The sequence below is a fragment of the Haliaeetus albicilla genome, chromosome 14 (assembly GCF_947461875.1).
Source record: "Haliaeetus albicilla chromosome 14, bHalAlb1.1, whole genome shotgun sequence".
Taxonomy (NCBI): Eukaryota; Metazoa; Chordata; class Aves; order Accipitriformes; family Accipitridae; genus Haliaeetus; species Haliaeetus albicilla.
In genome coordinates, this window is record NC_091496.1 from 4,478,948 (window position 1) to 4,504,821 (window position 25,874).

Below are 25,874 nucleotides of genomic sequence, written 5' to 3' on the forward strand. Positions count from 1 at the left end.
GGAGGTGCCAGGTGGAGCCAAGACAAAGGAGCATCTCTGTGAGTATGTTGGCTCCTGCTCATTTCCGTGCGGGTGTTTGGCTTTCAGCCCTCACCAGCTCCTATCTCGCAATCGTTGCCACCACAGGAAAACGCTTGCTGCTTACCACGTCACTCTTCGCACACCACAGACAGAGTTGGGAGGGTTTTCAGGCTGTGGCACCGGTGAGACACACAGTACGCACGTTCGTGGCGGCTCGTACCCACCTCCCCCATCTCCCTTCCCCCATCCTCAATGGGTTTATTTGGTTTTTAAGCTGAAGACACCTTGCAGAGAGAAGCAGGTGCTTCATCTTGTGGTTTGCATCAAAAGCCCTACAGTAAGCCTAACACTGTATCTGCTAGAGCAGTTACTCAACGTGTTCCTTTATGAGCCACTCTCATGTTTGGCTGCTTTAGCTATCTGGGACCACAGCTGTAGTGCAGAGAGCCCTGTCTCTGGTCAGAGAGGTGTTAAACCCTGTTGCTTTTCAGTTACTTAACCACAAAAGGTGATTCAGCACCCTTCCTCCTTAGTCTACACTCTTGGGGTGTCCCTGCATTGGTGTCAAGCACAAACCAGTGTGCTGTTCCAAAGAAAACATCCCTAGCAGTCATCTAGAGTGGGATACTGCCAATCTTCAAATGCTAAGAAATGCAGTCTCTGGTCTGGATCAGGCCACCCAGACTCCATCCACAGTATGTGAACAGAGTCAGGTCCTCCCAGGTCTTGGCTGATCCAGCCTCATGCAGATGTCAAAGGGAAATGGTGATTGCCCTCTAATAGTAACGACCTCTGCACATCTGGCTCTGCAACCCCTTTGAGATAGCAGACCCCATTTACAGCCATGCCACCTTCCAGTGATTCAGAGGAACATTTTACTCTCTTCTTGGATACCGTTGCACAGTGCCAAATCCTTGTTTTAGATACTGATCTGTGGAGTAGTTACAGTTGTTCAAATGCTTGCTCATCTCGTGTATTTATGGGTTGAAACTGCGCTGGGGAACATCTCCCAGAAAGCACAGAGCCATTTTAACAGCTTTTCTAAGCACCTTTGTCCTTTGTCCCTATTTAATCACTTCAGTGCCCATTTTCCAATTGTACACAACATTTTATTAAACTGTACAAACAGCACTGGCATTTAAAAAATTCCTGTTAACTGTTCTAGTTAAACATGATGACCAGCTGCACAAACTGTGAGCACAGATGCCCCCTGCATTTCATACAGCACAAACAAGGATTTCATAAGAATCACTGGACTGAAACCTTTTTCAGGGCACTCTGCTTTTCTTGTCGACGTTAGGCACTTCTGCTCTTGGTCCTGCAGGATTTGGTGCCTGCAGTCACTGCCAGCGATATCCCAGCACCGCCTGCAAGGCTGCATTCATCCTGCTGGGAGGTCCCAGTTGACAGCCTGGTCCAGCAGAGCCAGAAAGGCACCTCTGAAGGGAATCTGATTTTGGAATGACTCACCTTCTAGGGCTTCTCTTCTCCATGGACTGGAGGGGTTGATGCAACGAAGCTCCAAATGTATACACTTCAAATAGACCCTAACACCAACTTGGGTGACTGCCTAAGTCTAAGCTATTACAGAATCCTCTCTTTGGGCTTTGACTTAATTTTGACCGAGTTTTTAACTGGTTTCTCAGTGACAAGCAGTAACTGGGAGGTTCTACATCTCTCCAACCTTAGAAAACAGTGCAACTTTATTTAAAAGGAACCCATGATGAAAGGATCACAGAAAAGACTTTTTTAAACCCATCTCCATTTCCACGGACTGCAAAGGGATAGAACAAACAGCAAAATGTCACAAGGTGAAGGAGAGGACCACCCTCTCCTGATGTGCTGTCCTGCCCTGTGACTGTTGGGTGCAGCTTGTTGATGTATGTCCACCACGTGTGCCAAAGTGTTGGGACATCATTTAGACCGATAGAAAGTATATCAGCCTTTGCAAGGACTGATTACTACCTTTCAAGTAAAATATGCCAATGCCGTGACTGGAAGGCCAGTTTTATGACCAAACAATGGTTTGAGGAAACCTCTTCCACCTTTCTCATGAGGTTTTAGGATAAAACTCAAGAAAGCCAAGTCCAGATTTTGCTCTGAGCCTGGCGTGTGTGAGGACAGTTAAAGCTTTAGAACAGGGGTTCTTGAGGTTTTCCGCTGGACTGCAACTTCCCAACCTTCCTGACCAAGTACTAAGTGTAAACCACTGGTTTTCTGTGTTGATCTTGACACTTGCCATGCCAATGATCCTCCTTTGGTGTTGAGTCCTCAGCTCCAGGGCCTCTGGTTGAGATTTAAGAATGCTGGAATGGGCACCTGCAAAGTCTCTTTGTCCTCCTGGAGCAAAATTGAATCCTAACGCCTGTGAACATTACTCTTAAAGTGTCTAGGAAGTAAAACTGCTTCTTCAAAACTTCTGTGTACACATGCACAATTCTGCACATGTACAAGTGGAGGTTACCAAAGCACCCAGCCTGAAGTCTTCCCAGATGCCCTCAGGCCTTGAGCAAACCACTTGTCCTTCAGAAGGAGGTGGGCCGAGGTGAGAATTGAAGAAATGGGCACTGTTATCACCAGAAGTTCAAATATACTTGTTTTTTCTTACAGAGAAACCCATTGACTGTGTGTTCAAGTAGTGGGGAACATGTTTTTTCACTTGCTCATTTTCAGATGCTCTCAACTTCAAGAACATTGGGAAAAGAGAGAAGAGAGACCAGAAGATACCACAAAGAAACTTCATCATTAGTGAAGAGTGGCTGGCATCTGCTACAGACTGGAATAAGCTGGAAGCCTCCAGGCATGGTACAAACTTTCACTGAGGTGTTTTTCCGGTGGGTTCTTGATAAAAATAACCATGCATAGTATTCAGTTGACAAAGTGTTACTCAAACCATTACAGAGAATCCCTTCAGAAAGGCAGATCTCAGGAAAATATTTTCTCCATTTTAGGGTTCACGAAAGAAAAGTTGCTGAACATATTTTGGTCCATGCTGTTAATCAGCGCTCTGTCAGCACAGGACAGTCTAGGTTTTTCATTTAGAAATTCCTTGTCAAAGTTGCTACAGTCACTCGGAGATTTCTTCAAGAAAAGGAAGAAAAAAATTGATGTCAAACCACTAATATTCAGATATTCATTACAATGGTACTGGCCCTATCAGGCTGCTTCCTATGGGCTCAGCTCAACTAGTTGAGAGCAAGCTCAGCTCAGCCAGGGATCCCACAATGCATTTGCTCTTGGCCTTTTGCACTATGATTAGTTACTCCAGCTCAAACGATGTATAGTAACATGTCAAGCTGCAGTGAACTTCTGTCTGAGCTCTTAATATCCAGCAGCCAGTGCTAATCACTTGCTTATTACCATCCTATTGAAGTAGTAAAGGGAATAAATATGATATAGGAGGCTCTGAGCCTGTGATCCATTAATTCAGCCAGGCAGGGATGTTACAGCTTTATAACACAGCGGACTGGACCCATGAATTAAATAACACTTGTGAAGGACTGTAAAATGAAAGTATGATGCACTTGTCAAATTAAATTGTATTATTGTAATTAATAGGACTTCAATAGTTTAATAGGACTGTTATCAATAGTCAGGACTATCCTGACTTAGCCGACCACTTGGTTACCTGAACTGCTTTTCCTTCTTTACCTTCTGCAGTGCACTGAAAGGTAATCCTTACAGAATGGGTTGCACTGATGTGGTTAAGGGAAGGTGTTTTAAGTGGCATCCAGACCCCTGCTATGGTAACTGAGAAAGTGATGAATAATTTATGGTTTCTCAGGTGTGGGCATGCCAGACCTGGGCTTATAGCCATCAGAAAGTAGTAGTCATGATGATCAGGTCAGGCAGCCTAGCCAATAGACTTACGTACTTCACAATTATCTTTCTAACGACTGTACAATGAGTGAGGCTGTGGTAGATCCAAACTGTAGTTGGTTTCAGCTGCTTGTATCTGGTGTACACAACATACCAGACAGCCTGTGAACAATTTAATCTGCATTTGGACATTTAAGTAAGAGTCAACACTTTCCATTCTGATGGCCCAAGACCAACGTCCTCCATCTACTTTTAGTCAGAGAGACTGCATGTGCAGAGCAACTCCAGAAGATATAATCCTGAAAATTTGAAGGCATTTTGAAAGCCTTCACTTGGTGCCTAAAACTGTTAATTCCAGTGTGAAGCAGACATTTACCCACCTTTAAAAGGCTGACTCTGTGAATCTAAACAGGATTTGAGGTCTCTGACATTAAAAAGACCCATGTCTGAAGAGTTTGGACTGTGCCCCTAAATAAATGGGTTTATAACATTACTGCAGGTCCTGGCTTTGGTTTATTGCTAGCATGTGCTGGAGGGTTTAAATATTTGCGGAATGAATGATTTGGGAAAGAAAGACATGAGATGGTAGAACTGAAAGAAGATGCATCCTTACCACTCTTGGTTTGAAAGGAGGTTCCATCCTTCTTTCTTCTAAAGCTTCCCAGTTTATTTCCCGGAAAAAGGCATGCTGGCGGATGTTCCCTCTTGCTCCCAGTCTTCTCTCAGGTTCTCTCACAAAAAGCTAGAATGTTGAAGAAAGAGAAATACCTTAGTCTTTTATCAATAACATTGTGTTCATTAGAACTGTCCTACCAGGTAGGGGTTCAGACTTCAAACTCAAGCATGGTTGGTGAGAGCGTGAAGAACGTTCTACCTTACTAAATTTCTGATTGGGGAACCAGTTTGGGTTCTTAGCCTAACATGCCAAAACTGGGAGACCTTGGCCACATTTTTCCTTTGCAGGAGAGAGAGGACAATTTGCTACAGTGACAACAACATATGTGTCTGAGCATGCAAATATGCAACTACACAGGTGAAATATCTGGATTGCACTTGTAAGCTTTTGTCTGGACAATTTCTTCTTATCAGAAAATTTTTATGGTTGAAATATAAGCATAATTTGTGAAAATACTAGCCTAGACTATATGGAGTTGCATTCATCTCCTATACTTTTGGACACTTGGAGTGTCAGTATTTGACCCTTTATAATTAATAGAGAAAAACAGTCATCTTAGGTGCAAATAACCTGACCTCCTTTACACACTTAAAGATGAGATAAAAGACACTCTGGAAGTGCTCGCTTCTCTCCACTCACTAGCTCAGATGCTGACAACCATCTACTTTGTCAAAAGACGACTCCCCATTCAGATAGCTTGTGTTTGCTGCACACTGCAGGCTACAAGTCCTGCGGATGACTAATTCTGCTGAAGACAGAAGTGGTGGCATAATTTTTCACCATCACCTACATGCAGGTCTAAGCCCACTCTTCAGTTTAGTGTAAACACAACCTGTTCTGTAATAGATGTTTTTATGGTGATGCAGGAGCCATTTGGCTCTGGAAGCAGCTGAAGTATTCCTGGGGGAGAGTTTCAGGAGCGCTAAATGCTTCAGAGCTCCTCTCATGGTTTGTGAGCAGGAGGTACTGCTGAAGTATTGCTGTGTGTGAATAGTTTAAAACTCATCTTTATATCTGCAGCAAAATGTCTGGGGCCTCCAGGCCAGCTGGCCCATAAAGAACCAGATCCTAGATCCCTCTAACGTCGACGGAGAGGAATAGTGGCAACACTTGATAGAAGGTGACCTGAATACAGCCAGTATTTCCTACTCCAGAGGTAAGGGCAAAATTTCAAAAGCACTTTATTGTTGAAGGTCACCTCAAAATGGACTTGGGTTACATATGGTAGAAGTTTCTTGCTATGCTATTTGGCCAACAGCAAACTATTAATTCAGTTATCCAGAGCATACAATAGATACCATTCAGCAAAGAACTAATAGAAATATCTAATGCCAAAAGTGGCAGCAAAATAATCAGATGTATGGACCATTGAGGGCCTGTTTGAAAAAACCCCAGGCATTGAGTTTTGGTGAACACTGTGGGCAAAGCCTCACCAAAACTGAAGTGTCCTACAGGCAACTGATTACTCAGCAGTGCAGACTCTGTACATTAAATTCTGTGCTGATAATACAGGCGGTAAGCAGGGTGGAATAAGTAATTATCCAGAGTCAGTGGTAATGACAGTAGCTCATAATGGAGAAAATGGGTTTTTTACTAAGCAAGGAAGTTTATTGATTGGTATAAAGAAGATTACTACCTCTAATCCTGACAGAAGTACAGGTTTGTGCAGAAAGATGGCAGTGTATGTCCCAGAAATAGACGTTCAAAATCTCAGTCTGCTACGGTATGTCTTCCTGAACAACTGCTTTTGATTGTTTTCATTATTATCATTTTATAGTGATACCTAAACATCTGAGCCCTGCTGTGCACAGCACAGATGCTAAAATTATCTCCTGTTCTCCTTTTTTTTTTTTGGTAGTGGAACGCTGTGTGTTGTCCTCTTGCTTAGTAAATGCAAAAGTCAAGGTAGGGACTGTAGGTCAAATATGACCAAAATCTTGTGATGAAGAAGTTACCTCACATCAGCTGAGCCATTATAAGCCTCTGTACATGCTCACTTACCATGCTCCATCTCGAGTTAAAATGCCTTAGCTTACAGATCATGTTCAACAGTCCAAAGCCCAACTGAGGGGAGGTAACTTGTTAGACTAGTCGCGATTTGATTGCATTTTTATCTTGCAACTCCAGAATAATTTGCATCCCAAGCCAGAAAGGCTACAATGATAAATGGCATGGGGCTGAGAAGGATGCAATGAAAAAATCAGTGTATTAATGGACAGGAACCTAAAAGATGAGGAGGATGCCCATTAGGGGGAAACAGAAGTGTGCTCCACTCAGGAAGGACAATATGCATTCCTATGTAGGAGATTCAAAGGGCCAAAAATCCAGATGACTTGGTGCTACTAGCTTGAGTAGCTCTGCCACTTCAGGACACAGGCTTTGTTTTCCTGCTCTTTAGCTCAGTGCAAAGATGCAAAATATTCTCTACCAAAAATCAAGCTGAACACCAAAGCAATATACCCTAGATGTCCTCGTATCTCTGAGGCACAAGAACTTCTTCAATGCCATAATTATTGAGGATGTCACTGTAACCCTTAGTTTGAAGCCTGGCAGAGTATCTTTTTCAGGAGTTAACTTGCCTTGCACCTTAGGGATTGCTCTGCAAAGAAACTTATCTCTGCTGGTATCTGATACCCTGTGATACTGCTTGTGGATGTGAGGAGCCATCATCACAACTCAGGAGAAAGAAGACACAAAGATGGCCTTATGACTTAGGTCAGGCATGCTTTGAGGTCCACAGACAAGAAAGTGACTCTCTCTGGTCCTGTCACACTAAGTTTGTTTCTCTGAACAACAGCTGAAGGCGAACAAATCAAAGATGACAGTTCTGGCAAAAAGACTTTATTTCGATGTGTGGTATTTCTTACCTTCACCAAAATGTCCTTGGCATCCTTGTCAAGCCAGCGAGGGTAGAATGGGTTATCCATACGGATAGACTGGAAAAGCTCCTCTTCATCTTGGCCATGGAAAGGAGACTGGCCAATAAGCATCTCATACAGGAGGACACCAAAGGACCACCAGTCAACGGAGGTGTTGTACTTCTGCCCCAGCAAGATCTGCCCAAAGAGAGGAGTGACAAAAGACAGATGCAAAATGTCTGACGTGATTATTTCAACTTCAGAAAGGTTGGCCAGACCCTGACCTTCCAACAACCGCTTGGCACTGAGTGGGATAGCAGAGATGCTTCCCCCTGCCTGCAGCACGAACCAGAGCATCTGCCAGGGGTGCAGAGGCTGGGGTTCGAGGGGCTCCAAGTCTCAGCCTCACCTGGGTGCCAGAACAGTCCTTCACACTACAGATAACAGGTTGCATGTAACTCTTAAGTTACTCGAACAAATCTTTGCCTACCAGAGAGATCTCTAACATAAAAAGTGAGGCAAGTCATCTTCTGCCTGCTCTCCAAGTTATCCAAAGGGTTCAAATCAGGCTTGTGAAGTCCAAGAAGACAAATGGTCAGGCATTAGCATTTGGGGACTGATTTAACTCACACAAGCTTGTATTTTAAAATTACAAGTGTGGCAGTGTAGGGGTACTTTAGGACTCTCAGTCAGTAGAAATGGTGGGAATCTATCCCAGCAAAATCTGCCCCAGGAAAAACATGAGAAAGCGGTTGCTGATCTGTCCTCTTGAGACCAACTGAGTTATAGGTAGACAAATGGGCATTTGTCCCTCAGTCAGTCCATTGGTTTGTGCCTTTCTGTGTCAGCAACAAAGTGAAGGCTATATCCAGTGTGTTGTGGCCGGGGGGCTCACCAGGAGAGATGACCTCCCCTAAGAAGGGATGTGGCCTTTCCTGGTGGCCAGACACCACCAAGTTCTCAAACTTCCCCTCTGGGGAAGCAAAATTAATCTCACCTGCCTTTAGATATCTGTTATGGAGATACACAGAGCTGAACCAGTTATCATTACCACCTTTTATAGTCAAGGAAGAGAATCAGTCCAATTTTAGACATCCAGCTAAATATCTGCCTGCTGTAAAATACAACCCCCCTATTTGTCTCCTTTGGATATCAAGGAGTCTAGACAACTTGCTCACACACAGATATTTACATTGCAGATGTCTAAAGGTACATGTGATGACTATGATGTCCAGGATCCTTATCAGAATTTTAGAGCTGGAGAGGGGAATAGTTCATTTTAAGGCACAATCTTCACGCTTGAGCCCACAGCTTGGTTGCAGTGTGATCCCTTATACTATAGCCATGGTGTAGGTATCAATGACAAGCACTGGAGATGGCTTAATACCAGTGAAAATAGTTATCAGGATCAGTACATATGAAACTACGATAGTTGAAACATTATGATTTGGAGAGGTGATCTTTACTGCTGGCTCTGAGGTACAGTGGAAGTAGGTGAGTAATTTCTTGACTGTTTTCATACCTTGGCTTCATTGCTTGTAAATTGTCCCTTGGGCCCAGATTCATCTTATTGCCTAAAAGTTATGTGTCTTATTAATTTAGTTATCCAGCGTCTTTCCATCGTCGATGGAGGGAAAATGGCAATTTAACTGACTTACACACCTAAGATAGGAAGGGATGACTTGTCTTCTGGGATGCTTGTCTTTCTACAACACTATAAAGTGCCATCTAATGCCTCATTTTTAGATTAATTCTCCTCTGATGTACCTGTGGCATCTAGCAAAGCAGGACCTTAATATCAGAAGTCTAAACCCAAGCTGATGTAGAATGCTTATGAGTAACACCCTTGTCTCCAAAAATGCCAAAAGAGGAGATAAAAAAAGGACAAAAAAGCTATTTGAATATAAGATGCAATATATACACTCAGAGCAAAAAAAAAAAAAAGGAATCAGCAAGACTTTGTAATATATTTCTTCTGGATCACTTATAAACAAAATCATCCCAACCTTTCCTTCTGAAAAGACACATTATTTTTATAAGGCTTTACCTCTTAAAGTACAAAATGTCTGGAAATTAAAATTAAATGTTTTATGACAGTCAAAGAAAAGATTTATTAGCTTTGCAATTCTCTGGAAAAAATAAATAAACTCAGCAATTTCATTTCAGGTTAAGGATTTTTTTTTTTTGTCAAATATTTTTCAAAATAAAAAAATTGCTTGTCTGCTGACCCAAAGCCCCCTTATTTACACGGCTGTAGCCAAGGTGCTGGGTCTGTAACAAATTACAGTGCTAGAAGCTGCATTGAAATACTGACAAAAAGTCCAGTGCTCCTGCCTCTGGCAGGAGAGATGATCCATAAACTCTAGCAGTGCTTTCAATTTAGAGGTAAAATGCTTTATATGCACTCATTGAATCTCTAAAATAAATGATGGTGCAGAAATAAAACTCTGAGCTATTTTAGTCTTTCTCTTTTCTATGAAGTAAAATCACAGATAATGGATTATTACTTGGCTCTTTTTTTAGGATCAGAAAATAGCTTTTTTTTTTTTTAAGTAAAAGCATATTGAAGTGGAATAAAAGACAATTGTGGCTTGATTGCAGAGCACACTTACACCTGCTTTTAGGCAATACAAATCCAATTGATTTGAAGAGACCAGCCCTTGTGTCAGCAGTGGTGTAACCTAGATCAGAATTGAGCCCTTGGTGCACAGTAAAAGATCAATGAATTATAGTGGAGGGGAAAAAACCAAAAGCTTTAAAAGCTATTTGGAAAGTACCAATATCCATCATGGAAACACTAAAATCAGGAAATGGGATCTTGAAAGGCAAATAAATGGATTTTAGAGTGATGTTGGACATGATGCATGGATGACTCGTAGGTTCTTCTCTGAGCTGAAAAATGTTTTCTTTGGCCTCAATTTGCCACCTAATTAGTCAAAGCGTCTCCATAGTAAGATCTCTCATTGTGTGAAGTCACCAGGTTAAGGGAGCTTTCTCTTTTCTGGAGATATCTGGTCCAAAATATCTAAATTTACCAAAAAACCCCCAAACCCAAATCCCCCCACAAGTTTCTGTCTGGGGAAAAAATGGAAAGAAATAAGGGGAAGGGCTAAGGATCTCGCTATGGGCAAGCTGGAGTCTGGGGTCTGTGATGACCCAGTTTTATTGCATGGGCACATAGAGGCCAGGTTCAGCTTTTCTCCACCAAGTATCAGCAGATATCAACTGCAGAAGGAGAAGAGGAACTGTTGATATATTTTTGCATGGAGCTTGGAGACTGCCTCCATGCAAGCCCCAGCCTTCCTGAGTCAAGGGGACAGAGCAGGACCTCAGCATGAGCTACAATCTCTGCCTTGCCCTTGTCAGCTCAAGCAAATCCTGGCCCTGATACAACTCCATCGTCTCTAGTTTTAGAGCCTCCTTGGAGGCATGTCCTCCAGGGATGGGATTCATGCAGTGACGTGAGATGCTCTGGCACCTTGCACAGCCAAAGCAGAGAAGCAGGTAGTCCAGAGCCTAGTTAGCAGGTCAGGTCCCAGTTGTCCTCCAGAGAGCAACACCTCTCCTCTGACTGCTGGCATTTCGAGGGTGAAAATCAGGATGTATGACCGCTCTCTTGTTTATGTCTCCAAGCATCTCCACCCCTTTTACAAGCAGCTATTGGTTGTTTTTTATCTTTACAGACCTTCAAGCCTGTGCTCAGTTTTAAGGTTATGCCTCTGATGGCAGAGCCTTTTCAGAGCGTATAGTGCCTTATTCAGCTCTGGAAGGATGCTCATGATGCAGGCTGTGTTTGCAGCCAGCTAAGAACCTGTCTGAGTAAGGGAGAAGTCCAAGTTTATGGGTGCCATCCCTATTCAAGCATCAGAGCTTATCCCAGAGGGAAGGTAAACCCCCATCTCTGCTTTATAGTGGATCCAGCCTCTCTTCTCTATCTAAAGGGTGGTTAATCAATGAGGAGGGAGAATCACCTCCAGGTGGGCATTTTGTCTCACATTTCTCTATTTTCTCACTCAGGTTGTGATGAACATCATCACTTAGAAGCGCCCATAGCTCCCTACCAGCTATGAAGGAGCCTGTACAGCCATAGAAGCCTACTGTTAGCTAGCTAGGGAACATGCTTCCCATTCCTCGTGCTGTTTCTGTCCCTGAATTGCAGACCTACCTCTTGGTGCTTCTTCTGCCATGGCTCAAACTGGATTTTCAGTAGGCATTCTGTTACTTGGTTAAGCCAAGCACCACTTTCTTCCCAGGCCCATTTGCACAAAAAATGAGTTAGCCACAAAAATAGGCAATGCCAGACAGCAACGCCGACTCTGAGTCAAACTGAAATCCAGTTTCTAGCCTGGAACTATTCAAAAGCAGGTTATTACTCTTTGCACTCTCCACCACTGACTGACAGTCATGTCTTAAGACATGTTTTCTCTCCAACAGAAGCATGCTGAACTCCCTGGACTCCACACCTACCTCAGGAGCGATATAGTCAGGAGTCCCACAGAAAGTACTTGTCTTCGCATCCCCAAACATGTTCTCCTTGCACATCCCAAAGTCAGCAATTTTGATATGCCCCTCATTGTCCAAGAGGACGTTGTCTAGCTTCAAGTCTCTGTGGAGGAAGAGAAGGAAACCCCTTCTTTAAAGTGTTGAAGAGCCACAAAAGTTATTTCAGCAGGTTACACTTATTAACTTGCTAGCTGCCTCTGTGTAGTGCCTACATGTTGCAATTACAAAGGAAAGTTGAGGGCCAAATGAGGAGCTGCTCTCTTAGACTTCAATATCCCTCTTCTTCATTCCTCCTGTCCCAGCACTGATTCATTTGCTGGAGAAGAATTTATCCAAGGCATCTTCTAAAAGCTGCCTCCTTCGAGGATGCAGAATAGTGAAGCTAGAAAGGGCTTCACTCCTGCCCTAACACAGCCTGGAGCAGGTGAGCAAGAAGGGACCAACTAATGCTCACTTTTTCCTTCTCTAGGAGTCTCAGTACTCTCTCTGAAGCTTCTGCCAGATGTCCCTCCCAGTGCAGGCTCTACAAATGTTGGAAGATGTAAGGACCCGCAATCCCTGCATGGCTTGCAGAGGGTCAGAATAATCCCAGACATCAGCAGAACACCCACCACTTTTTCACTGCTGGGCTGCACTGTTTGAGCCCTGGGGATTTACAAAGCCCTTCACACACAGCTGCCAAGATGTTGTCAGAGGTTTCAGGCTCTGAGCTACTATGGGAAGGAAAGAGCCCAGAGAGAGAATAAAAGGAAATGCATAGAGAAGGAAATAAAAGCGAGTGAGCTGATGAATCATGGCCATTGATGGAGAACAATGAAGTCTTCACGTGGGAACAACGTCTGAAAGTAGAGGAAAATATATAGAGAAGGAAAGAAAAAGGAAAGAAAGAAAGGCTGGCATGGCTTCTTTGTTAATTTTTTTAATATCTTACCTAAAGCTTTTGCTTTTCATTGAAATAATGACTCAGGGAGATGTTTGGATCAGTGATGCTGCACTTCACCTGGGATGTAGGTAGAATTTGGGTTACCTGGTCTCAGAGCACCCATGTTCCTGCACTGCCTATCCTGTGCTATCATTCACTGTTCCTTCTCAGGGCTCCCAAAGCACCCAGACACAACATTTTCTTGTGTCCACAGCTGAGGATAAAATTGGTCTTTTCCAACCTCTACTGCTTCACAGCCTACATATTTTTTCCACATCTCAGGCAAAAGTCCTAACCATGAGGCTGCAATATAGCTACCCTCCCAGTGACAACTCTTTTACAATGTGGTTTTTTCAGAAATGGCTCTGACTCCCTCAAAGAAGGTATTTCTAATGCATGATGTTCCCGAGATAATCGCCGACAATTGCAGGAAAGATGGCTGTTCAGCCTCCCTCTATGCAAAGCTCCTTGTCTTGGTTCGGCCAGGTCCCAGTCAGGGTGGGGGGACCTCCCAGTGTCTACATGCTAAATTGTTGTCATGGGGAAATTGTTCATTGCTGCTAGAATATGGCCCAAGAAAAAGTGGGAGTCATCAATCAAAAAGAAATATAGAGACAACCGAGACATTTGCCTTCCAAGTGGCAGACACTCATGTTGTCACAATTTCCAGCTGGAATGACTTATTTTAGTTACACCATTGAGATCAATCTCTGGCTGCCAGCACCGCTTTTATTCATCTGGTAGATCGAAGCAAAACAAAAAGCCCATCACCTACAGTTCGCTTTCATTATTTTGATGAGTCTCAAACTCATTGGCTTCAGGGATTGGAGTTTCTGCCAAAAACGCCTCTGCTCATTCATTAAAATTTAAGCCAACATTTCCAAACGTGGGTGCATGAGACAGAACAGCTGGATTCATTATTCTTACTACATCACAAGTGATGTAGTTTCAAAAATGATTTCTATTCACTTTCCTAAATGCTTAGTTAGCTCTGACTGAGATGCTGATGGCTGTGCGTTCTCAACTGACCTCGTTGTCATTGTCTTCAATAAAAAAAGGAAAAAGGGGTAGGACTGGTTAAATCTTTTCTCTCCAAGCTTGGTATCCAAAGAAATGCTGCACAGACTCCTGGGAATGAGCTATTTCTTCCTGTCCCCGATGTCTAGCTATCTCAATTTGCCTACATCTCCCAAGGCTCCAGATTCTAAACCTCTCTTTCCTTTCATAAGGAAGCAGGTCCCAAAACCTGACACACCACTGGTGTAGAAATTCCAAATAAAAATATAAATTATAAACAAAATGTCACCATTAACAGTCCTGCCACAAAGTCACAATATCCTGCAGATATTTTTAATCAGCTTTTCTGAGAAGTCTGAGTAAAAATGAAGACATGGCTAAGTGATATGGGCACTTCAGAAAATGTTTCCTTTCAGTCATCCAGAACAATAATTAGAGCCAGAAACTTGCTGAGACCCCAGAGATCATCTTAGCTTTATGTCATTGATATTGATCCCATGTTTACGCAGTCACCGTCTTTGGTCAATAAAGACTATAAATGGCTCCCACAAGAGTACTAGTAATTAATAATAAGGAGAGTTTATATGAACCAAAGCTTGCATTTTAATGGAAGAGTGGATTGTAAACAAGCCATTCACTTTTAGCATTTGTTCTAATGTTCACACTGCATGGCAAACATTGAAATAAGCTCATTTTGGTTTCAGCAAACACTGTTGCTTTAGTGAGCTTTCTCACTTGTTTGTGACAAGCTATTTGCTTCCTGCTTTTACAGAAAGCTGCAATGTAGTAACTAACTTTGCCATGAAAATGAGCTGGACTAGAGCTCCCCAGAAATTCAGTTCCTCCTTTTGGTCATGGGAAAGCAGACTGTGGCCTGATTTCTACAGCCCTTCTTGCTCCCATCTTGTCTCTGTCCTTTTATATAGGTCTAAAGCACAATATACCCTCATACATGGAAAGCTTAAACTGGGTGCCTATGCTGGGTGCTGTATGAACGACTGAGTGTAATGCATCAAAGGGCTTGTTTTAATGTTAACTGAAATAGGACTGGATTCTCAAAAAGGTCTCAAAACTGCCTTTTCTACACTATCTCTTCCAAATAAAACAGCCAGACTCTGTAAAAAGGAAATCTGCATTGAAATGCAATACCAGTAAGTATATGCAAGCAACAGTCTCTCGGTTACCATTAGTGCTTGCAGGGAAAGCAGAAAAGGTTTAGCATATTAGATACTGTACAGTAAAATTACCTGTATATTATGCCCTTGGAATGGAGGAACTGGAGCCCGCATATGATTTCAGCAGCATAAAACCTGAGTGACAGAAGGTGCAAGTTAGAACGGATGCAAGTTAGAACGGCGCTTTCAACTAGACCCCAAAAGATGGAAACTTTGTCTCCACAGAGGCCAGAATTTCCTTAAGTTCCCAGAAGGCTTGGGGTAACTGAGTCTTACAGGTAACTGATGGATGATGTGAGATTCCCAAAAAGCAAGCCACATGGCTAGCAGCCCAACTCCCGCTTTGCAAAACGGTAGGGATTTGGAGCCTACTCATCTTCAGGGATTTGGAAGCCACGCTGCATGGCTAGCTGCATTTTTTTTTTTTTTAATATGTGACTGACTCTGAGGACATGTCCTTCAGTGCCCAAGGATGTCTCCAGATCAGCTGTGGAGCAAAAAAACCACCACCCAGCTCCTACTGCCTACCCTGCCTCACCTCAAGATATGGTCCCTGTCGCAAAGAAGGCAGACCGGCTGGTATCCGTGCCTCTCCCTTATTTACATATTTAAAGCAAATCAATAATTTACAGTGAGGCGCCAGACTGCAAACTGCAAATTACAGTTAATGCCTCAGACCTCAAAAGAGCAGCTATAATTTGCCATGTTCGGTAGCTGCTGCACAAAGAGTGGAGCCGTCCCGGCAAGGGGACAGGCAGGTGGGCATCGGGGTTTGGGGACCACAGACAGTCTCCTTGGCTTGTCAAACAGACCACTGCTCGGATTTATGCCTTGCTTTTGAAATTTTCCCCAAGGTATGAACTAGCTAGCAGCTCAGTGGCCTTTCTCTGGAGCCTTTTCGAGTTTGAGATCTTTGCTCTCAACACAGTGCTGCCTAAAGGACACCACCACGTTCTGCTGGAAAGAGGCAGCATAAGGCTGAAGCACCATTCACAATGAGAGTGCTCTCCCAGAAGAGAAAGTAACTGCAGGATCGTAAGCCCCTCCGGTGTTGCACAGCTCTGCTCCCTCAGTCTTCAATGCATTGGCCCTTAATTCTGAACATTTAAATGCTTTCGAATAAATCATCAAATTAAACACTGATATAAATGAGGGTTTGCTGGTTTTTTTTTTAATTATTAAGTAAAAATTAATTCCGATAGTAGTTTCAATATTGACTTTTAAAATACCTTTTACTCACAGAAGGATTAGAAGCACCTTTCATTTATTCTAATTCATCTATTTACTTTAATCAAAGTGAAATAAATTTTTAACTCCCTGATGGTGTATTAATTTTTTATTTAAATTTACCTTTTGCACTTTTGATAGGTTTTCTCTCTTCCCCCCCACCCCCCGAACCTTAAAAGGAAAAAGGGAAAATCTCATTACTTCTAACAAACAACAGCTTCACCTCTGATCACTGGACCGGGAACCTCAGCTTGTGCACGTCCTGCAGCTTGGCTACAGGCCACCCAGTGTTGTAAAGAACAAGATATTTGGTTCCACAGATGGCTGAAAATGCATCCGTGGGATTTCTTTGAAGGCGGTAAATCTGGGGTGGAGGTTGGGTCCACGATGTCGTTATTGGGGCCTCCAATTACGGGCTGAGCAAGAACTCAATGAGTGCAACAAAGAGCAACCCCAGGGCTGCTGTAATCCACAGCAGACACCTGTAGGTTGCTTTAACATGACCCTCATGCATGGGCCATGTAAATAAGATCTTAGGCGTGCTTGGGGCTGTTTATAGACAGTGGAGGCACTTCCAGAGGAAGGGTCTCAGCTGGGTTGAATGGTCCCTCTGGAGCCTCTCTCTGTTTCAGGGACTTCAGTCCTGGGAAGGGGACTAATTCAGCAAGCAGGGCAGCTTAAGGGACAGCTTCTATCCAGCTCAGCTCTCGGCTCTGAACAAATGTTTGTGGGACTATGCTGAGGCTAGCGCAAAATACGGGAGCCAGGTCACAGGCTAGAAGGAGGTCCCTGGTTTGCAGGCTAAAGGATAAGCCTGTAGGCAGAGGCAATGCTGACGAGGGTGTAGAAGCATCTGTAATGCTTCCAGACAGAAATAGCTTCCCTGGTTGACCAAGAATGCAAAGCAAGGTCACGTCTGACTGAAATCAGCTGTGTGGATGGGCTTTAAAAAGCCTTCTGTGGGAGGGGAAAGAGGACAGGGAGAGGAAGTGACTTGCTTCAAGTCCATCGTTGAGTTGGGCTGATGTCTGTTTTGTTCAGTTTGGAGAGAGCTGGGCTAGAGAGTGATTCTGCTTCCAGCACAGGCATTATCCCCACTTTGCAGTTGGGTAAGGTGCAGAGAGGTCAAATGATTTGCCCAGGGTTTCCTCTACAGGACAGTAGAAGAGGTGGGAATAAAATCAAGATCTCTGGCGTCTGCAGCTGCTGCCTTTGCTTCTACCATGTGTGCGATCTGCAAGCCAAAAAGTAATAAGAACATCTTACGTTGCTCTGGGAAGGTCGAACTTATGACAACTCTGTATATGGAACATGAGGTCTCCTCCATTGAGGTATTCCATCACAAAAAAGAGGTTTTCCTAGAAAATGAGACAAGGTGACAATAAGGGGTGGGGAAGGGTTAGATAAAAGTAAAAAAAAACAAAACCCAAACCAAAAACCAGCCCAGAAAGCACTCAAAAAGAGGAAGGAAAAGATTACAGTGAGGATTTTGGAAAGAAAGCAGTTTCTTTTTCAGATTCCTCATTTCTCCTCTTTGTTTTCCAAGTCCATACTCAGCCCCTCTGCCCTGATTTATACAAACAGCATTAGCAAACATTGCAAATCCACTTAATAACCAGCTGGTGCAATTGATTTTTACCAGCAGACCTCAAGGCTCAGTAGAAGGGGATGAGTAATTCTACAGTGCCTGCATAACAGAAGGACAGATGGACAAGCTTCCTGGGAGACTAGTGGAAGAGGCAGAAGTAAATCCCAGGTCTCCTCTGGTTCCCAGTGTATTATCCATCCAGTGGAGTGATCTCAAGCTGGTGTTACCTGCATTGCTGCACATCTTTTGTGGACGCACATGGGTCCGATCTTTTCAAGTTATCAGAGACACTGGCCAGATGCTGCAACCTCTTCTAAGCACATGCTTGATATTAAGCCTAGGAGCTGCTCTATTAAATAAGGTAGGATGTAACTTGCTAGGGGGAAGATTCATAAATTAGTCATATTTCTGGATGCCCACTGAGTGCTTGCATGTCAGAGAAGACTGGAAAAAAGATCCAGTCTTTGTCCCCAGTTGCATGCAACCATCAGCCATTCTATGAAGGCAGTGGAAAACTCTCCTCCTGGTACGCAGGAAGATGGGGGGAATCTCTGTATTGAATAAAGAGCAGAACAGATCATCAAAGTTTCCTTTCCAATCCTTGATATACCACCAGGCCCCCCCAGAAGCTAGAGGCTGATTCAGACCAATTCCTTCCACACTGAATTGCACCTACAAAGCAGGACGGATGCCTTTTTCTGCAAGAAGAGTATCATCTGTGCAATAAGTTATGCTCCCAGTTTAAACTTCTGTTTCAGGAATCTCGGCTTTTGTAGATAAATGCATGGATAAAATAAAATGGATGCAGTACTTTTTTTTCTCAAAAGCCTCTCTCTGTTCTGTACACATCTGAAGTTAGTCACCTCCAGGCTATGTTAAAGTTTATGAATATCTTCCCTTTGTTGCATATTGCCCATCAGTTTTTTGGGGGAGGGGAAATAGAGTTCTTTTCACTTATATTTTTAACAGTCAAAGGCAGATTTTTATCCATAAGATCTAATGTAAGCATCTCTGGCAGCAAGCCAAGATCTGACTATTTAAAAAAACAACAGTGTTTGTTCCTTTCAGATAACAGCTGTCTGCTCTAATTTGTGCAATTTCTTTAGCCAGATCCTTTTAATTACAGTAGTCTTATTTAAATGGATGTCTGGCTGGAAAGCCCACCTGTCATGCAACAAGCACCGGGCCAGATCTGGCCTCCCAGGGAAAGAATACAAATTTTGCCAATAAACCAAATGGGTGCGGGTTTTCAGTTTTTGAAGGCCTTGCATCTGTAGACATCTGTGCGCATCAGTCAGTTTAAGCAAGTAAGGCGGCCAAATGGAGATGGGCAATTCAGTATAGAAATGCATAGATCTTGGAAGCAATGTGAGCTCAGGAGCCCGTTCAGGAAAACACTTGAACAGATGCTCTTTGTGAAGGTGCACAGGGATGTGATGAGGTTTAGTTAACAACAGACCCACAGCCGCATGTATCACACAGCGACAGAAGAAAACTCCTGGGTTTTCACATGGGCCAGACTCAGCTTCAGTGGACTGGGAAGGAGAAAACCCCTGGGTTTCCCTGAAAAGTCCACTGAGTTGGGCTACACCTTATCACACACCTTTAAGCATAACTTGAAGTCCACATTTATTTAGCTGTCGTGCTCTGCTTGCTCGTGGATTTGAGCAACCATCTGATGGACCTGTTTAATTGAACTGGGGACTCTAACTTGAAACTGGGGACTTTGGCAGCATCCTTCTGCCATCTGAGGAAAGAAAAGGTGGACAACCCCTCAGATTAATTGGCATCCAAAGATCATTATATGCACTCAGTTCCTCAACTGTCTAAAGCTATGAAGCTGAAGACTACAAACTTGACTTAGGCATGATTAATACTGAAGTTCATTGTCTACCAGGTGCGACAGAGTGGTACAGAAATACTGTTGAAAAGAAAGATGGCATCACTCTGAGTTTTCTGCTCCAAGACTTGGAAGTTCCCCTTGCTTCTTACAAAGGTCAGTTGTCTGGAACAGCCCATGGAGAAAAATTACTTGAGATCAGCCCTAAGTACATAATTATGAGTAGCAAGATGTAACTAAGCAGTGCAAGCTGCAATGAATTATTGGAGACAGCTTCCAAGCCTGAGATCTACACAGCCACAGAACCCATTAAAAATGAGAAGTGGCAAAACCCGTGCTTGAAATCACCAAAAATTCAACAGTGTGCTAGACATTAAAAGGTTAGAACGTCACGGAGGGCATGTTTGCAGACAGGCTCCAACCTACTCTTCCTCTTGTCCTGGAAAAGTTATCTGATGGCTCCTGTCTGCTACTACCAGGCTCTGAAGTCTGTCAGTACCTGGAGCAGGTGAGAGTAGGTTAAGCGGGTGTTTCTGAAGACGTGGCAGCTGGGATGGCATGATTTTGCCATGCCTTTATCCCCTGCAATGGTCCTAGCTCAGGGATGTTAAGCAAAAATCCAGGAATGCTGTTCCTCGGTGTCGAGACCTACAGAGCTCTGAAGGAGGCTTGGGAAGAGCCCCTCACCTTCACCCTACCTGTCTGCCTTGCAGACAGATGACAGACGACTTGCTGACCGCATGTGAGAGCATCCTCGGGTAGTAAATCCTCAGCCAAACTTCTGGTCACGGGTCCAGACTCACACAACGGAACAGAACAAGTCTGGTCTCATGGCAGAGTGTGGGGCCATCTTTTACAACCACAGAGCTCAAGGAGGACTGTAAAGGCATTTCCTGCACTCAGCGATGGACACTGCCCCAGGATAGTTGGCACTAGTTGTCTTGAGGACATCCATATAATAGCCATTCCCTACTTCCAGATCATCTTCCAGAGGCTTTCTCCATTGCAGCAGAGGGAACGTGACAAACCCCTCTGCGGGAGGATGAAATGCTGCTCCTACAGCAGACAGAAGTATAAACATGACGTTGTACAACCCTAGTCGGGTCAATCCCCATTACTGCAAGAACTCAATTTCTTGCCCCATCAGTCCCTCAGTGCCTGGGCTCCTCTCTGCAGAGGCACCTGCTCCCTCTGCCTCTCCAGGACATGGCAGGGATGGGGTTAAACCAACCTGCTTCTGTTCTGCCTGCAACTGCTGTGAGAATGAATAGTCACTATCAGAGATGCTTTCAACTTTATAAACAATGAGTATAAAGCAGGCAGTATTTAAATTGATCTTTTGAAGGTACATCCTATAACAGGCTCTTAAAATTCTCAAACCAGCTGGAAGCCCTCCAGAGCACTTTTCTGCAGAGATTTTCAGATTTTGTTTTCTTCGCATTTGAAAGCACTTGCATACATACAAATACACAATTTAACACCATTTACTGAAGAGCAAAAATTCTTCTTCCCAGGGCTTCCAGGAGGATGAATATCAGAATAATTAATGCTGCAGGATAGTATGGCTTTACCCTTATTTAGAGCAATTACCCTAAAAAATATCTGCAGGTGGAGAAGGCTCCTCAATGCAGATTAAGTGACCTAACCCTACTGCACACCCATCGAATTAGGTTGGCCCTTGCCAAGTGAAAGGTTTAACACCGTGCAATTCCTGCAGCTGATTCTTGTCTCACAAAATGTGAGACAAAACTCGGTCCAGTCTGAGTGCTCATCCGTGCTTCAGATCTATTTTATTTCATGGGATAGATGGGGCCAAAGTCCTCTCAGCCCTTCTCCACCACACCACCCTCTGAGTGTTGCAGCCCCATCAGAGCATCCCATCCAGCGGGAAAGCAATGAACACACACACTCCTCACTGTGTCTGCTCCCACGAGGAACAGCTAATGCAGGATCACTCCTTGCTAGTAGGGGACCATACGAGGTATTAACGTTGCTATTTGCACCATCTGGGGATGAGCAAAGCCTGTTTGTTACAGATTAAAGCAAGCCCAGCTTTAATTTTGTTCTCTGGTTTGAAGACTTTTTTTTTTTTCCCCTCTTGTGTAATATCGGTTTATCTTCTGGAGATGGCAGCATTTCTTACAGCTGTCAAATAATTCAGTCCAGTCCCTGATCTCATGCTTTATTTTTCATTCTAATCTTTGCACTGTCAGCATTTTTGACTGCACGTTGAACTGCTCATTTGGGATGCTTAGCTTTGTGTGCCCATCTACTTGGTACTAAGCGTATGAATATTTTTATACACAAGTATAAAAATACATATGTATACATAAAAGTGCAGACATGGCTGCCAATAGCTCATTTCACTTGAGTTCTGATGTCCTAGGACCCTTCCTCACAGCTCAGAGCAGGCGGAGTGGTAACTCACAGCGGTAAACTGAGTTACTGTCAGCCCCAGAAAGTGGCTTCCCCTACCAGTATTGGGTGGGATCTTGGAAAGAGACTAATTTTCTCAAGGCTGGATTAAAAACTTCTGTAAATATTAGAGGATAAAAAAAATTGCCAGACCAAAAACTAAACAAGAAGTGGTCAACTTTATGAAGCCTAAATATTGTATCAGCTGAAAAATAGGGGAAAGCCTGATGTTTTTATTTTAAGAAGTCAACTTTTTTCAGGCCAAAGAACCAAGCAGCTACACTGCAGACTTCTATAAATCCCAGGAAAAGCTGAGTGCATTATGAGTTGATCTTTCTCAGAGCTGGACAACAAAAAAGCAAATTAGAATATGTGTATTGAATATGTCGATCATCTATCATTTAAAAACCCATGCTTGTGAGCTGGGCCTCTATTTTCCTTGCCAATACCCTCCACCTGTTCACACCACATGGGCTGACACCACCTAGAAATGTCTTGTAAAGACTTCATATTTTTGATGTTATAATTACAGCTGCTCACACCTTCTCTGGCAGAACCTTGTTGAAATCCCAAAGCTCTTCTGAGACGCTGCTATTTCTACTGAACCATGTTGCAATTTTGGCCAGGACTGAATAAGACCTTGCCAGTTTTCCTGCCTGCTGGTTGCAAGAGGCAAAATCCTCAAAGCCTCCCTAAACTTCCCAATTCTTCCCCAACTTTCCCATCAGCTGGTTCAAATTTGGCCAAGTAGCCTTGAATCAGATGTTTCCAAGCTGATGTATTCCCCCCAAAAAATACTAGGAGGATGGAGACTTAAAAACCTTGTAGCTTCAAGATTGTGTTTCCCAAATGGCTGAACACTAAGGCATGGGATGGTTTGTACAAGAGAAAAAGATGGTTTATACAAGGGAAAAATCACTACATTGCCCTGTACTGTCTTCTTTAGCTTTCCTTCCTGATCAACGCCAAAATTCGGATGCTCATTTTGTGACCAGCGCACTGTGTTTGGTTTAGTCTGCCCAATACTTTGTTATGCTTCGGTGGTTCAGCAGTGCTGGAAGTCAAGGCTTGCAACCTCGCCGCCCTGCAGGATGACTTCTCCTGCAATGCATGGGCACCCTGCAGCTGTGCTGTGGTCAGAGAAGATCCTGCATTGCCTGGGGAGGGCATGTGGGCCTGATCCAGGGCTGCTCAGAAGGTCCTTGGCACAACGAGGCAGTGGAGCCGAACGTCAAACGGGTGTGAGATGCACATGTGCCAACCCACACGCTCTGATTCAGGTCAAATATTTCAGCCCTGTCCCTCTGACAGCAAGGCAAAGATAGATGAAAACTGAAATTGCCCTTCAAAAAATTTTGCAGGAATTGCAGTTCCCTTGGAGGAGATATTTTAATGAGAAATTTCCTGAAAATACTCATGGAAAACACCTCAGAGCCTAAGAATTTTTCAGTTAGGATCACACTCCTTATTTACAATCCTTTTTTCCTTCCTGCCAATGTAAGAGATTTTTGAAGTCAGTATTAAGCACATTAAAATAACAGAGCATGTGAAAATGGCTCACCACCAGGACTTTGAAAAGATATAATACATTAGTAAAGCAGAAAAAAAAGTTACTGTAACATTTGCTTTTAAATTGCAATAAAGATTACTTCTCTTTTGAGTTGAGATAGTCTTCTGTGTTGCTATTTTGTGCTACAAGCCAAAATGCCTCAAGACTTAATTTGAATTTAGGTAAAAGGTGTGAATAAAAACTTGGTCAATGAAGCAAAGAAACAGTTAGAAACAAAAATGACTTTCGAAAAGGCAAAGTCTATTTTTATCACAGAAGATCAGTGAAATGCAAAAAGAAGAATAAAACATAAGCACTCGGATGCTAGTCACTGTTTTGGCATTACTGATTTTGGGTTTTCATGGAATTATAAACATGTTTTTCCTTCTCTTAAACATAACAGTGTCCCTTAAACATAATACAACAGAATAGCTCTCTGAGCTTGTTGTTAAAATTCACACCATATAATTATGTCAGCTGAATATCTGGATACAAAGATTACTGCAGTAAAATAAAACAGTCAAGTTCAAAAACAGATTGGGAAAAAAACCCCATGTGCTTGAATTTGTGATCATGTAGCAACACATGACAAGTATTCTGAGTTCCGAAAGCACTGATTGTTCAGCCTCCGCAGGAATAAAAAGGAGCATTAGGGGCCTGGCGCCTACAAAAACCTGTCTGAAGGGCTGTCAAGCTTTATGTATTTCAGCATTCACTGATTACCTGGGTTGAGGCCAGGAAGAAACTCATCCCAGAGCTCAGAGAACTGTCAACAGATTATATGACTTTTTTTTCCCTCTGGAGACATGGGGACTAGTGAGGTTCTTGTTTCAGTGTAGGAATATTCCTGGTTTTACTGTCCTCTGCAGAGGCACTCAGTACCTGAAGCAGCTCAGAAACCTCAGGATTCAAAGCATCAGGGATTCAGAACATATCGACACACGCATTTCTGTTTGAAACTACTTATCTATCCAGTGAAACCTCAAAAAAAAAAAAATTCAATTTTTCAATTGAAAATTCAAATTGTCAATATTAAAGTCCAGAGAGGGACTACACAGCAGTGCCCTGGCTTCTAAAATGATTGCTCCAAAAGATATTGTGACTGAACCATGCTGTCCTTTGAGCTGTGAAAGACTGCCCAAGGCAAGTCACAGCTCTCCTGCTCTGAATGACTTTCACGTGTTGCGTGATCGCTGTTTGGCTTCCAAAGGTCAGAAGAGAAAAACATAAGCTAGAAATCAATCACCGCCCAGAGCGGCTTTGGCCTGGGCAGCCACATTCCAGCTTCTCTATCTGGGAACTTGAGGGCAAAATGGAGAGACCAAATAACATTAAAGTGGCAATGTTGACTTGGGATGAGATGGATGGAGATGCTTTCTATACATCAGGAGGACAATACTATGATGCCGCCTATAAGAGAGTGTAGGAATAGATCACTTGGATTTTTGAGCATGGCACCCATGTTATTTTCAGGCACTCATTGCTTTTCCATCCTGCAGGTTTTCCATGCTTCAGCCACAGCTGGAAGCACAGTCCCCCCACTAAATGACCAGTAAATCCAATCTGGCTCCTGACATGACTCCATTTGGTCTGTTCATCTTTTTGTTGTCGTCTCATGAGGGAAGCAAACACTTGTATGCGTGCACTGCCTGCAACCAAAGCTGCAGACGGCCACTGGATCCATCCTGAATCTGACCTAGACCAGGGTTGGACCAGGCTGGACCATGGACAAGACGGTTCTGCTGCTGTATGCAAGTCAACCGCTGGCATCAGTCAACGTGCCCTTGGGCACCTGGACTTACAGACAGCACAAGCAGCTCTCCCTGAAGTATAAGCTCCCTCGTAGAGCTGACTGTTGTGAAAATTTTGTCATTTTAATTAAGTCTTGATTTTCTTTGCTTCTGGAGTTGGGTCACTTATATTTTCCTCTGAAAACTAGCCCCCCCCCCAAAAGAGAATTAATCTTTTCCTCTCCAGGCAAGGATCCATCCCCAGGACGCGCTGTCCTAACTGACAGTCCCGAAGGGGTTAAACATGAATGCCTGGGCTCAGTGTCACATTGCCTATGGCAGTTCCCAAATGTTCCCTGTTATAAATTTAATCTGTCTTTAAACAGGTGCTACATCCCACGGGTGACTGGGATATACCGCAGAGGTTATATTTGTTTCTCCTGACCCTGCAGAAGCAGTGAGCCTTTTGCTGAGCAGGCCCTAACCTCACACCCAGCAGTGTTTTGTGTCATTAAAATCTGGGACTGAGCAGGG

General features: G+C 43.4%; 1 protein-coding gene across 3 annotated transcripts in view; it reads right to left on the minus strand.

Moving 5' to 3' along the window:
* Positions 1–1,108: 1,108 nt before the first annotated feature.
* Positions 1,109–25,874, minus strand: part of PRKCQ (protein kinase C theta) — a 65,052-nt gene continuing 40,286 nt past the window's right edge. For all 3 annotated transcript variants that reach the window (XM_069801563.1, XM_069801562.1, XM_069801564.1), the window contains 6 exons: positions 17,485–17,576; positions 15,064–15,126; positions 11,842–11,980; positions 7,384–7,572; positions 4,454–4,582; positions 1,109–3,102 (listed from right to left, as the gene is read on the minus strand). In XM_069801563.1, coding sequence (XP_069657664.1) covers positions 2,947–3,102; positions 4,454–4,582; positions 7,384–7,572; positions 11,842–11,980; positions 15,064–15,126; positions 17,485–17,576 — 768 coding nt within the window. In that variant the 3' untranslated portion in view covers positions 1,109–2,946. The remainder of the gene's footprint in view (positions 3,103–4,453; positions 4,583–7,383; positions 7,573–11,841; positions 11,981–15,063; positions 15,127–17,484; positions 17,577–25,874) is intronic.